The sequence below is a fragment of the Aquarana catesbeiana genome, linkage group LG01 (assembly GCF_042186555.1).
Source record: "Aquarana catesbeiana isolate 2022-GZ linkage group LG01, ASM4218655v1, whole genome shotgun sequence".
In the NCBI taxonomy this organism is placed as follows: domain Eukaryota; kingdom Metazoa; phylum Chordata; class Amphibia; order Anura; family Ranidae; genus Aquarana; species Aquarana catesbeiana.
The window spans coordinates 455064717-455080079 of NC_133324.1; the positions used below are offsets into that span (position 1 = coordinate 455064717).

Here is a 15363-nt window from a genome sequence, read left to right on the forward strand (position 1 = left end):
GGTCGATTTTGTCGACATTTGGTCCGTGTGTACTAGGCTTTAGGAAGGAAGCACGTGAGTCATAAATGAAGAAAGCTTTAATTAATGAGTCTTGTATGTCACATAATAACTTGATTTTGGACTTTTTTAGACTGTCATACAGGAGCCCAAATGATAGCATACAAATTCCAAGCTCTTCAGAGTTTTTCAGTCAGTCACAGAATTTTTTAAACTACCATTATACCTGAGGACTAATATATACTCCGTCACCACTTCATTAGGCATACCCACTAGTTAAAGAATACCTAGTCCCAAATTCCTATTTTTATTTAATATAGTAAGGGAGTTTGCCATTTGGGAGACTTCACTTCCATTCCTATACTGTAGACATAACTGGAAGTGAGAGGAAATCTCTCTAAAATGAAAGTAATCTTCTCTTAGACAGTTGTCACAAGAACAACTCTATTCCTGTACTGATGACAACTCAGTATTTTTGATAAACTGTTTGCGCATTGAACAAGTATTAGTGCTAGAAATGGCGGTCACCATAACCAGCTGGCTTGGGAGAAGTTTATCTTATGTCTGTAGGTACCTTTAGCCTTAGAGGGCCCATGCTAAATGCTAATGACACCAACTCTCTGCCAATTTCCATACTCTGCTTGAAAATATCTTAATACAGGCAATGAGTCCAAGAACTACCCAACATTTAGCAAATTAAAACAAAAAACAAGTCTTCATGCAATACAAGTGATTGCTTACTTATTTTATTCTTTCTAAATAAAAACAAAAGCAAAACACTTTACTCACCTGTAATTTTACAAACCCATCGATCATCAATGACACAGTTTGTGGATTTAAGCCGAGAATGAAACATTTTATGCTGATGTAGATATGCCATTCCATTAGCTATGTCATTAGCAAACGAAAACCTGAACACAGCAGAAAATACTTTCCATGTTATGTAGTTCAACATGTAAGAATAAGCATAATATTCACCATCACCAATAAAACAGAAGTGATCACCTTGAGGCATTAAATACAAAGAAGGTGTATGTAAGCATCGCCCAGGACAATGTCAGATTAGTGACGAAACGCATCGGGAGGAGCAACGTGCTGACGCCACCGCATTATACGTCCCGCTGGCACGGACGTTTGTATTGTTGCCGGCCGCATGTTTTTATTGGAACTTTTTACTGAATCTGTATACGCTTTGTAAGCAACACATTTTTTAAATAAATAACCATCTGGTTTTACCTATGGCGAATTTCCCTGCTCTTTCTTTTTGAGCTGCCATCACCTCATCGCTACTTGAACCGTGTATGGGTCCATAAGCTGTACCACCAATTATGTTCCTGACTAAAACGGCTTACTATGTCATCTGACCAGACCAAACATCTGCAGTCTTTGGAGAAAAAGGACCTGGCTGGGTATTAGCCGCAAGTGCTTAAACTTGTGCAGCTGGTAAACTTGCACTTTGCATGGTGGTGGATTCACTGTGTTCACATTATAAAGTCACAAGATTTTCACTGAACCTGTGACTGCTGGTTCGTCCTTCATTGAAGGAACCATCAGAATCTTCAATAGATATTAGAGGACTCTACATAAGGCACATGCTTCACTGTTTGTGACTTTCTTAACATTTTCAATCACTTTTTATTTTTCATTCTTTTTGTTTTGTGTTCACTTATTTGGTTAATATGTCACTTAAGAGCGCAACTTACTTTTTATCCATTATATGTATGCATGTGTGTATATATATATATATATATATATATATATATATATATATATACACATATATATACACACACATACACACACACATACATATATATATATATATATATATATATATATATATATATACATATATATATATATATATATATATATATATATATATATTTTCATGTATAACCTCACCCACACAAATATACAAGCAAAAAAAGTTAACAATATATAGCTGTAAAGATTTGCACACCTTTTGCTATGCAAAGCATTACTGTATGGCTCCCTTTGAAGCACAGGTCATTAATGGATCCCTAAGTAAGCAACTGCAGGCTCTCTGTAGAGACAGTGGGGTGATGTGTCAACACAAAGTGCAAGGACAAGTATGTCTTGATGTATTACTTCTTTTGCTCACCTTGCTTTAGTATTTTCTTCTTATTTTTTTAATTTACCAGGCAGATATTCACATGCAACTCATTTATTACAGTATTTTGCTAAACCTACATTACAATAAAAGCGATATTATGAACACGAAAAAGCCACATTGTATTTTAACAGTTTTTGCTTCCTGCCATCACTTGATATTGTTTTCTTATTTTGCACCGTTGCAATTTTCTGCTACAATTAGCAAGCCTGCTGAAGGGAGGCCACAGGGGGCTGCCATTTTGCTTGATTTCATTTGATACAGCTCATAACTTAGAAATTTTGATGAGACCTGCAAAAGTTTGTGTTAGGTATAAGTAACATAAAAAGTAATGTTAATTAAAATAATTTTAGTTACCTCGGATAACTATTGTATTACAATATACTATATAGTACACACTAGATATAATAGTATAACCTATGGGCATGGAAACCAGCTTGAAACAAATTTGCCATTTGAAGACTAACATTCAATATGAACTTTTTGGTCCTAAAGGATCAATCCACCCAAATCTAAACTTTTCATTATACATTGAGTTCCTGTATTTGCCTCTTTCTCTACCAGAGTCTCACACTACTTTGCTGCATTCTCCACAATGTAAAATTAATAGAGAACCCAGTACCCCCTTCAGAAGGATCTGAGAACTGGCATGTTAATGGTCTCATTATTGGATTCCTCAAAAAAATAATTAAATCAGTAGGTGATGCACTTTGTTCATTTTGATCCAAAGAATTTTTATTATGTGATCTGTAGGCAAGCATATATACAATAAGCTTGTCAAAACATTTAGCAAATATGACAGAACAGCTGGATTTCATAAATCTTGCATATAGAAGCAACAGAGACACCTTTGCACAGCAGCATTGTCAATCTGTAAGATGTACTAGCAGATTTAGATGCACTAAACAAATTCAAATCAAACTCCAGATAACACTTATAAGCAGTTACAACAGTTTTTTTTTTTTTCTTTTGGGTTAAAGGTTTTACATAATTAAATAAATCCTGATAATTGTAAGTACCCCTTTCAGTGTTAAATGGTTTGCCTCAACACTCTTAACTACTACATCTGCAGAACAGCTTGTTCTTTTGAAAAACAAATGTGGCCACCACATCTAAGAATTGGTAAGATGTAATATAATAAATGCGTACTTTTCAGTTTAATACTGCTTTAACCACTTGCTTACTGGCCCAATTCTGACACGTCTCTCATATAGGTAAAAATCAGTGTTTTTTTGCTTGAAAATTACTTAGAACCCCCAAACATTTTATATTTTTTTTAACAGAGGCCCTAGAGAATAAAATAGCTGTCATTGCAATTTTATATGTCACACAGTATTTTTCCAACGCTGTTTTGAAAAAAAAAAAACACAATGTATAACCCACTTTTTTGTAAAATATGAAAGATTATGTTATACCGAGTAAATAGATACCCAACATGTCATGGTTTAAAATTGCGCACGCTCGTAGAATGGTGCTAAACTACAGTACTTAAAAATCTCAAAAGATGACACTTTAAAAATGTCTACTGGTTACCAGTTTAAAGTTACAGAAGAGATCTAGTCCTTTAGCGCTTTCATTTTTTTTTAGTTATTTATTTTATCAGAGTTTTTTTTTTTTATCACTTTTATTCCTATCACAAGGAATGTAAACATCCCTTGTGATAGACATAAGCAGTGACATGTCCTCTTTATGGAGAGATCTGGGGTCAATAAGACCCCAAATTTCTCCTCTACAATATAAAGCATTAGATAAAAAAAAACATTGATTGAATGCTTTAAAAAAAAAAAAAATTGCCTTGTTTACAATGGGCCGGAACCGGAAGTGATGTCACTCCGGTCCTCCTAGACCACAGAGATGAGCAGAGGTCATCTTTCCTGCACTCATTTCTGTTACCACCGCAACCGCAGGATCGATTCTACCCATCATCCAGGTAAGTCAGAGAACCATCAGAAAGTTGGCGACCCCTCCTGCAGTTTCTAAAAGTGATCCAGCGGCGAATCCGCCACTCGGACCACTTTTATCAGTTAGAGAGTTGCTGGATGAAAAAAAAAATACGGGGGTTATGGCATATTGCTGCAGCCATAACCCTGGCATTCCACTTCTGACCGAGGACATCATTTGTTTATGGTCAAATAAAAAATAAATAAAAATACGCTTTATTTTATATAGGGGCCTTTAAAGGAAGTTTCCCAAAGCGCTTTACAAACCCAAGAGAAACAGAAATACAAAAAATACACAGGGTAAAACAGAGGAAAAGAGGCACAATTACGTGAAAGAAAAAAGTTTTTAGATTTGATTTGAATGAGTTTTTAGAGAAGACGACTAACTGCCGGCAGTACAGGCAGTCCCCGAGTTACGAACACCCGAGTTACAAATGACTCCTACTTACGAACGGCCTCAAATGCCGGCCACTTGTGCGCCACGCTGGTCCTGGATACCTCCGGACACATCCCATACTGCAGTACTACATGTACTGCATGGACAGAAGAGCCCCAGATAACATAACAAGCGCCCGGAACATCCCACATCCATGCACAGGCGGACATTACACTTACGAATGCAGTGTTCCGACCGCAAGTTACACTTACAAATACAGTGTTGTGACTTACGAACAACTTCGACTTACGAACAAACCTACAGTCCCTATTGTGATCGTAACTCAGAGACTGCCTGTATTTATCTTATGAAACCAGTTGGTATTTTAATCGCATGGTGTCATATCCAGTGGGATGGATACGGTTGAGAGTGGAGCGACAGAGGCAAAGAAGAACAGGACATACTACAGACATTCAGTGTTCTTAGCTCGCTACATATCATAGTTTGGAATGTCTTAAACCCGCATAGAAAGTTTCAGAGCAGTAAGACGTACTTCTTTAAGCCTTGTTCACACTGCAACTCTAAATGCCTTTATCATGGCAGGAAAAAGCAGAATTAAAAACGTGTCTAAAGCCACTTTTTTTTTTTTTTTTTAAAGTGTTTAGACGCATTCATGCGTGGCAAACATTTTGATGTTTATTAATTTAATTGGCTAGAAAATTAATTCATTCTGACCACTGAAATTAATAAATGCTCAGGTGCTAAACGCTCCTAGTGCTTAAGCACGTTTACACGCGTTTACACGTGTTAGATGCATGGGGGTTTTTTTGCGGCAAAACGCTCCTCTCCTGAATGCACTGGCCCTGAATTTTTTCTTCTGACTCTGAACGTCCCTTGCTCCAAATGCCTGTAAACTCCTATCAGTTCGTGGACACCCAAACTAACACAGAGCGGCAAATGGTATTTAAAGCGGGGGTCCACCTATCTATCGTTTTTTTTTTTTTTTTAGTTCATTCACAAACTTTTCTTCTCAGCATTACATACTCACATATTGTGTGTAATATGTCCGCCTGTGTCAGATTTCGTCGGAAAGAATAACTTATATTATTCACTGCAGGCGGTTTCCATCTTCATTGTGGGCATTTGAAGCCCACAAGCATTTATTTCCTGGATGTGGTGAATGCTGTGCTCCCAGCATTCACCGCTCGTTCCCGCACATGCTCAGTGGCATCCTGGGAAGCCTGAGACTAGCTCCCAGGAGTCTGGGAGAGGCTAGAAACACGCCTACTCCCACGGGAGGAGAACCAGGAAGTGCAAAGAAGAATAGAAAAATAAAAGGTAATTACGGCGATTTACATTTTTTTAAACGGCATGTCAGCATCTAGGCAAGGAAGAGAATACATACAGATATTGTTCAAAATTTGGGTGGAACCCCGCTTTAAGTGCGCTACTCTTTTTTTTCATCTACATGTGATGGATATATCCAAAAACAAAAGAACCTAAATAAGTAATGAATGTATTCAATAAATAAAATGTTTGAAACAAATATCATTCGAGTAAAATGTGCCTAAAAGTGCCAGTGCCTAAATTAAAGTACAATCTGTGACTCCATAAAAATAATATTCATTAAACATTCCAACAAGAAAGTTCATCGTGATAAGTGTGCCGCTCAGGCTCGTGTGCTGGTTCGGGGAGCAATGTAGATAGTGAATGTATCCGCTGCTGTGGGAGTGCCCCCATGACTAAGCTCCGGGGGGGCGAAGAAAAATGTATCGGGGGCGTGGCCTGGCGGGAGCCCAGGCTGATGTTGTCCTTCCTACTATCGTACTACTCGAGTGGATGTGTGGCATCGGGATCCCTTCCCTTCTCTTCATTGTGATAAGCAAGTGAAAAGTTTTCATTGAAAAATTTGATTGATGTATAGATCAATCACATCCTCTAATAATCAATGCCAGTGCTCATAAAGTAACAGTGCAGTGCTATTCCACTTCAATTTACTCCATGTGTGCTGTGCCCCAACCCCAATGGGTCTAGACTCACCAAATGTAGTTGACCTCTTATGGCTTAGGCCAAAAGGGATCAAAAGAAGGCTTTCCACAGCTCTGCTGTGCGTGGCTAGGTGTTCTTAATGCTGTTTCTTTTTACACAGACCAGTTGGAGCTCAACATGAGTATAAAGCAGAGAGGGATATCATCGCGCAAAATCATCTTTATTAAAACACAACAAGACATAATAAAAATCTACACACATTGTTAAGTGTCCCCCTGGCACCCAGGGATCATCTGCCTGTAATTATTATAACTGTCGCTGGTCGCCACTCTGAAGGCGAAAGCCGATGCTATCTGTGTATAGACTCAGAGAGCCGAGAGAACCGCTCGCCCCTACTTGTACAGGTTTTGTCTCTTAAATAGATATCATCAGGCCACACACACAGAGAGGTAGAAAAAAAATGTCAAACGCCCTTTAACCACTTGTTTACTGGGCAATTAAACCCCCCTCCTGTCCAGACCAATTTTCAGCTTTCAGTGCTGATGCACTTTGAATGATAATTGCGCAGTCATGCTACACTGTACCAAAATGAAATTTGTATCATTTTTTTCCCACAAATAGAGCTTTCTTTTGGTGGTATTTGATCACCTCTGTGGTTTTTATTTTTTGTTAAAAAAATTTAAAAATACCGAATTTAATTTTTTTTTTTTTTTAATATATTTGTTATAAAATTTTGCAATCGGGTAATTTTTCTCCTTCATTGATGTACGCTGATGAGGCAGCACCGATGGGCACCAATAGGTGGCAGTGATGGGCACTGATGGGTGGCAATAATGGGCACTGATCGGTTACACTGATAGGCAGCACTGCTAGGTGGCACTGATTGGCACCACTGGTGGGCATTGATAGTTGGCACTTGTGGGCATTGATAGTTGGCACTCATGGGCATTGATAGGTGGCACTGGTGGGCAATGTGGGCACTGGCAGGTGGCAAAGGCAGGTGGCACTGGCAGGGGGTACTGGTGGGCACAGATGAGGCATAATTGCCTCTTCCTCTTCGGGACCGATGTCCCTTGCAGATAAGCCGGTGATCGGCTTTTTTTTTCTCCTCACGCTGTCAGCGTGAGGAGAAAAAAAAATGATTGCAGAGCTTTTGTTTACGTCAAGTGATCAGCTATCATTGGCTGACAGCTGATCACATAGTAAGGGGCCGGGACCGGCCCCTTATTCGGATCTGTGATCACCCGAGTCTCAGTGACTCGGTGATCACAGCGCACGGTGTGCGCCCCCTGCAGGGGGAGCGTGGGGCGCGTGCACAGGGGAGACCGTCATATGACGGCCTCCCGGAAATACAGGTCCACGCTGTGGCTGTCATTTGGCTATAGCGCGGATGTCAAGAGGTTAAAAAGCTTTTGACACCCAGTGTGCATGAGGCCTTAAAAATTAAATTTTTTGCTTACAATCTGTCATTTAACGTAGGGGGGGGGGCAGCATAGACACACATTACACACAAGTGATTACCTGAAACCCCAGTTAAGTGGGACATCTTCACTCTCAAGTACATCATGCAAACTTCCTTTAGGGCAATATTCTGTGATAATAGCCACATTTGGAACCTCAGCACAACCACCAATAAATTTGCAAAGATTAGGATGATCAAGATCCCTACAAAAGATGAGAGGTGATGAAATCTAAACTATAAAAAAAAGCCAGAGTTATGTTAGATATATATTAGACTTTTTGTATTGCGCATCTTTTTTGTTTATAGCTTTCTGCCAGATCCCAGCTGCGATTAGCCACTGAGTAGCACAGACATTTTTTAGTGCGCGAAAACCCGCTGTAATGACTGTTTCCTCCAGCCCGATAAAAGGGTCTTCTATTAACTTAATGGAAATCTTCAGTGTAGCACTGCCCCCTTAGGGATTGCTGTGTTTTGACTTCCCTGGGCTTTTCCCCTTCTTATCTCGCAGCCAGTTACTAAGGGTTTTCACACAACCGCCCGTACTCTCATCCGCTCGTTTCCAATAATCAAACCAGGGATTTGGTTTTTTATTATTTATCGTTGGAACTTGGATAGGAGAATGGAATAGTAGGATACTCCAACTGGAACTAATTACAACTGAGGACAACACTCACTCGGCCTCACAGGTTACATGTGGTAAAAGACTTGCAGTTATACCATACAACACTTGTATGGGAAGAATAAGACCTTTGCTTGCTCTGGCAGCAGACTTGATGAAACTGTTTATCTTCAGGACACTCACCAGCACCCCCTTTGACTAATACCCGTCCACTGACTTTACTAGCTGAAGGGGTGGCCCCAGGGCTTTTTTTCTCAGAGAATAGGTGCAGGAACTCCCCCTTTCCGAGTCACCCCTTGTCTCCGCCCCTACCCACCTCCGAGCCCTATTCCTTGGTTCCACCCCCTACCCACCTCCCAGTACTGCCCCTTTTAAAGACTACAGAACCACATATAATTTTGTGGTGCTTAGTAATTTGTATTGAATTTGGTAACGATAGCAAGAAAAGCAGTAAAATAGATCCCCTGCAGCCAGTAACAATAGGGCCCCACACCAGCAACAATGGATCCCCCTACCAACAATCTACCATACGCAACAAAATTTCCCCTCTAATAACAATAGGCTATCAGCAGCAACAACAGATCTCCCCACAGCCAGCATCAATAGACTCTCCGTCAGCCAATAACAATAGATCCCTCCCTCAACAGTAGATTTCTCCCAGCAACATCTGACCCCCCCAGCAATATAAGACCCACCCTCCGCAACAATAGGTCCCCCACCAGCAACATTAGACCTCCTCAGCAACAATAGACCCCCCTGCAAAAATAGACCCCCTCCAACTAGAATAGATCCCCCAATCAATAGACCCGACAGCACACCCCAGCTTTTCTTGCCATTACATACACTCAGTGCTGGAGGTGCCGGAACTGCGTTCCCCCGCTTTCCCGCTGAAAAAAAGCCCTGGGTGGCCCTCACTGGACAGGCCCCATGACACAGATCTGTACTCACTGTAGCCGAAACAGATCCTTCCTGGCCTGTCTCCCTTCCAGTCAGCTCTGCATGACATCTGGGTTGCAGCTATTCTCAGATTCAGGCTCTCAGGTTAGCAACCTAAGGCTGCATGATAGCTTCTACAAAGGAGGGGCAGCCGCCCCCTCCCTCAGGGGCCCCGCTCCCCAGCCGAAGACCCTGAGGACATGTGCCCTTGCATATATACAGTCACCCAGCATGCACTGAGGGACTTTCCTCTGCCAATGGCCAGTGTTGTAACTATGCCTGTGCTCTCATTTGTTGGGTTTCCTCCCACTGTCCAATATGCCCCCCTTTTGGACCAGTGTGAAACATTCAGACAACACGAGCAGCACCTGAACACCATGAGTAGACCCTATCAATGGATCCCTGCTCCCTGGTAGGCAGAGAGCATCTAAATTTACCTGGAAATCTTCCTGATAAGCAGAAAGACCCAAAAACTATATTTTCTTCTAGCACCTACCTAGGAGGTTGCTGCATTCAGTTTTATGTTAAAGTTCCATAAAGAAAAAATATCTGCACACACAAAACACAGAATTACATAACACATCTAAACTATTTCTATTCTAGCACTGGAACACAGCATACATTTACCGAATTTGCTTTACTTCCCTCCGTATAGTTTTGGAAAGGGTAAATGTCTTCTTTGGGATTTTCTTAATAGCCACTATCCTGCCATCGCTAGAGAAAGGAGAATAGTGTTTTTCATTGTTTTGTTTCCTCTTACTGAGTTTTTCAGTTATACAAGCACTCAGCACAGCAGTACATTTCTTGTAGCAACTGCCAAACAATCTCACTGCAGTCTACCATCAGATTACCTAGAGAAATTTTACTTTCATCTTTATAAAGTTAGGATGATTTTTGCTTATCTTTTAACTATCAGACATCCAATGGGAAAGACCTTTTTTCCCTGGTTAAAAAGGTATATTGTTAAGACACAAAAGCCTAGAAAATGTGTAATACTTTAGCAAAGATATGTGACAGTCTTCACTAATACACAGGTTCTATTTATTTTTGTCCCTTTTATTCTCGCTTATAGATTTTTCCACCTGTCCCCTTTGTAAATCAGTTCAGCCTTTATTTTATTTTCATTCTAATTACCAGCACCCAGGTTCTTCCCCTGTGGTTTCTGTAAACTCCAGCTCAGGAATTTCATGAAGTATTTATGACAATTTTTTGGCAGTAGGTCCCAAAAAGTGGTTGTAAATCTCAGACATGAAATATGAACACATCATAGCCTTCTATAGTTTGTGCTTGTCTCAATTAAGAGCACTAAATGTCATTTCTGTCTGCTGAATCACTTTGGACAAGTTTTCCAGACACCAAGAAAAAATGGTGACAGAAGAGGGGCCTCCAGCGGATTGACAGCCTTGTCTCTGTTCCTTTGTGCTGTGTGAAGGGGGGGGGGGGGGGGTGTGCCTTTCCTCTAATGAGTCCTCATAGCTCTACTTACTGAACTCTGAAGAGTGTAACTTCAGCTCGGCACCCTCTTTTTCCTAAACTGTTAGACAGCTTTAAAAATTCTGGACTTTGTACAGATGTAAAGAAGAGAAGACTGCAGATAAACAGGTCCAACTTATCTAGGAGGATTTGTTTTATGTCTGTGTATCACCTGAGGCTAGTCTCTTCACTGGGTTTATGTAAGGGTTTACAACCACTTCAAATCTACCTGCACCTATTTCAGGCAGGCATTTGCTTCAGTTTCTGTAATAATACTAATACATGCTAAAGAATTCTGTTATTTCCTACTACTGTCACTTTAGGAATCTGTCACTATGGCTGCTGCAGATTTTTATAGAATTACTACCAGTTTGCCGATTAGGAAAATGGCAGTAACTAAGGCATTCAGAGAGAGGCTAGTAATCATAGTGGGGCATGTCTGTGTTGGGAAGCGGTCATAAATGTGGCAGCTTTCTGCACAGGGCTCTATCCCCAGCCCCATTCAACTGTCAACTGGGATATTCCTTGACTGAAAGCTAAATATAATCAAAAAGGTTATTAGTGATTACCTAAACATCGCAATGCCAATATTTAGGAATTGATGAGTCACACAGGAGGGAGACCTGATATTGGGTAGGTGGACACCAATGGGTAACTGAAAAATAACTTCCCCATCAGGTCTGCCTTAAGTTATAATTGACAACGCATGGGAATGGGCTCCATAGCTGTGGACCTGATGGGGAACTAGTCTCTCAGTTCCCCATTAGACTCCACACACCCACCCCTAGTATAAAGCTCCTTGACCATTATGGTCTGTGTGACGGATGCAGTGGCCAGGGATGGTGCCCAGTAATGCTGAGCTGCATTAAGGACTGAATGTTCAGTGCCACCTCCTAAGACATATTCATGTGTCTGTATCTGTCAGGTACACAAATTTGTAACAAATTTGAGTGTCTATGATACCCTTTATAATATCCCTACACTTTTGCTACATGTCTCTTGTATACTGTGATTTGTCTCCTAATTTGAGTTAGTGTGTACTCATTTGGGGTAGTTGCTGAAGCAATGCTTAAAGACTCTTTCAGACAAGCCGTAGGGCTTACCACCATCTAAAATGCGACCCATGGTGGCAGGTGTTCAGGAGGTGCTACTGCAGCCTCCGGACACTTGTTTTTTTTTTCCCTTTGTTTCCTTTTTTTTAAATTCCTGAAGTTTTACATTTCAGGACCATGCCACAACTGTGAACCAAAAATTTGGCTTGCAGTTGCAGTGCCTCCCCACTGACCTCAATGGACAAGTTTGACAGATGCTTCAGCCTGTCAAACTCTGCAGCATGAGGTAAAGTTGCCGTGCAATTTGTACAGCCCTGTCAGGCTGTAATGTTAGAATTTCAGCTGATGGCCAGGGGGCAGTAAAACTGTGGTTCAGCCGCTTGTCTTTAAAACCCTCCAGCCACCAGTATGAAAGAGTACTAAAGGACTTACAGAATCTGGGGAATTGAGAAATTCTACCATGGTTAATGCAGCAATTTAGAAATTGATAGCACAACATCACTACAACTAAGTTTAGAATGAGAATTATAAAAAAAAAAAAATGAAACAGGCTTAAACTTGGAGTATACCCTTAAAAGGGTCCTTTAAAAAGGTCTCATGTTACCATCTCTCCTATCTAGCTTGTAACAGCAACAATTTTGTACAGGAATTTCCTTTAAAAGGGAAATCCAACATTCGTTTAAAAACAAATAAATAATATTGAATATAAAATTGCTACATAAGTAATTTTGTATTTTAGGGCTTCATGTAGCAGTGGAACCTGGTGGTGGTCCTGATGGAGGACTCAGGCTCGACACACTGTACAGCCCCTGTACAACCACGTATGTAAAGCCTAATGTTATTATAAATTACCTTTTCCACTTTAATCTGAAGCTGTGTCATTTTTTTAATTGTTAAAGCGGAGCTCCACCCAAAAGGGGAAGTTTCGCTTGTCTGCCTCCTACCCCCGTCCGCTGCCACATTTGGCACCTTTTGGGGGGAGCTGGTACCTGGTTTTGACAGGTACCCGCTCCCACTTCCAGCACAGTTCGCCAAGGCAAAGTGAGGTGGAAGTTGGGCCCCCCTCCTTCCCCCCGCAGCCGTCCCAGTGCGATTTGCGCATGTCCATTAGGAAATCGGCTGTGAATCGTAAAGGCTTCAGTGTTGGTTTCCCTTAGCCAAGATGGCGGCGCCAGCCCCCGAGAGCCGATTCAAAAACCGGCTCAGTTGAAAACACTGCTGGTTGCCTGGACAGGTAAGTACCCTAATAGTAAAAGTCAGCAGCTACAGTATTTGTAGCTGCTGACTTCTAAATTTTTCTGGGGGGGGGTCTCCTTTTTGAAAAAAAAAACAATGAAATATGACAACCTGGAGGCAATCTGTACAGGGTTGGTGTACAGAACACCCCCAGAAATATTGTTTCCTGTTTGTGTGATTGGCTCACTAAATGTTTCAGATGTCTGCACTAAAATACAAATAAAACTTTTAGGCATTTTTTTACATAAGGGGACATTGTTTTTTTTTTTTTTAAATAAGGGATTTGTCAAAAAACTGTTTTTTTTTTTCTTTTTGACACTTTTTTGGTGAATGAGTAAGCCCCCCATAACCACCGCCCAGGGTTGGGGGAAGGGGCCCTTGTCCCCATCAACAGAGCCCCCTGTCCCTAAGAACCCCCCCATGTTAAGGGCATGTGGCCTGGTATGGTTTAGGAGGGGGGGGCGCTTGCTCGTCCCCTCCTATTCCTGACCTGCTGGGCTGCTTGCTTGAATTAGTGTCTGGTATGGATCTGGGGGGATCCCACACCATTTTTTTTAATTATGGCATGGGGTTCCCCTCCAAATCCATATCAGACACAAAAAGCCTGGTATGGATTTGGGGGGAACCCCACTCTGTTTTTTACCCAATTTTTTTTTGCCTGGAATTCCTTTTTTTTTTTTTTTTTACTTTCAGCTGTCAGCAGGGAACCCCACTGACAGCTGATGACTCATCAGTTGTTAAGGACACGATCAAAAACCGCATCAAAAACGCAACACTTTTTGGTGCAACTTCATTGAAGTCTATTACACACAAAACGCAATCTGCTGCGGGAAAAAAAAAGTGCCTGACCCTGTTTAAAAAATGCAGTGCCACAAAATGCCCAGATGTGAACTACATCCATAGGAAACCATGTTAAATGGACTGTACTGCGTTTCGGCAAAACACAAAACGCACCAAAAAATGCACAGGTGTGAACGTAGGGTAAGTCTAAGTTTGCAGACACTGCTATCCTCCCTCATTAGTACACTGAAAGCACAATAGTCTGGAAAGAACACAGTAGAACATATAGCTTTTTGTTCAAAACAGAAAAAGGTAGGGCTCTTCTACAAAATTTGTTTAGATTCTTGTACATACATTATGCAGGGGGGATTGTTTTTTCTCAACAAAAGTGGTGTTATACTTTATACATCTTTAGGCTTTATTGCTTTGAGAGACTTACTTCCATTGTCTTCACACTAGTAGATTGTTCATTTAATACTGTACTTTTTATATATAACTTCACTTTTTCAAACAATCTGAGAATAGCTTGCATTAACCTGATATTGAATGGAAAGTGAACAATCAGCAATAAAACAAAATGAATGTACGTGTGATAATTTTTAGATATGCTCTACATGTAAAAGAGATCAACTCCTACTATAATAATTAAAAAGGTGGAAGTACAGCCATTTAAAAATAAAGAGTCACACCAAAAATGTTATAATGGGCAGCAGATGACTTGCCTAATTTTGTCAGCTGGGCAAACTGCATTTGTTTGCCCAGCTGACAAAAGCACATTGCTGGATCAAGATCAGGCTCAGGTAGGTATTAGGGGGGCTGCGGGGGGAACTGCAGACTGAAGCTTTTTACCTTCATACATAGAATGCATGAAGGTAAAAAAAACCTTCAACCTTTATAACCACTACTTTAAAGACCGAGCCTGAACTTTTTAGTGGTGGAGGAAGTAGTAAAGGGTTAGAAACTGTTTGTGTATCTGTTGGAGATTTCCCTTTACTTTATGCCCTTGTAATGCCAAATTACCCCCGATACACAGGGTGTATAAGGTAGGGGAGATCTACCCTACACAGAGAAATGTACACTAGTAAAAACTTTACAAAGGATCACTTATCTCACTCTACTAAAAACGTGATTTATTAAAGTTTGTGTCTCTATTGGACCGTTATGTCATGTTCCAGTAACAAGATGTACTCTAGGTTAAGTAATTAAGATAGACTAACATACACTAGGGACTACTCCTAAAACATGTCTATTTAATAAATGCCATATAGCAGCTAAGAAAGACTGAACCACAATAACCTGAGTTAGTTATAGCTCCGTCAATCTATCGGGGGTCTCAAACTGGTGGCCCTCCAGCTACTGCAGAACTGCA

The 15363-nt window shown here is 40.7% G+C and overlaps 1 protein-coding gene across 1 annotated transcript in view; it reads right to left on the reverse strand.

Moving 5' to 3' along the window:
- LOC141124418 (atrial natriuretic peptide receptor 1-like) overlaps positions 1–15363 on the reverse strand; it is a 393221-nt gene that overhangs the window by 229742 nt on the left and 148116 nt on the right. Inside the window, exons 10-12 of the mRNA XM_073612264.1 lie at positions 10081–10167; positions 7958–8101; positions 787–908 (exon numbers count right to left, since the gene is read on the reverse strand). Of these exons, the coding sequence (XP_073468365.1) occupies positions 787–908; positions 7958–8101; positions 10081–10167 (353 nt within the window). The remainder of the gene's footprint in view (positions 1–786; positions 909–7957; positions 8102–10080; positions 10168–15363) is intronic.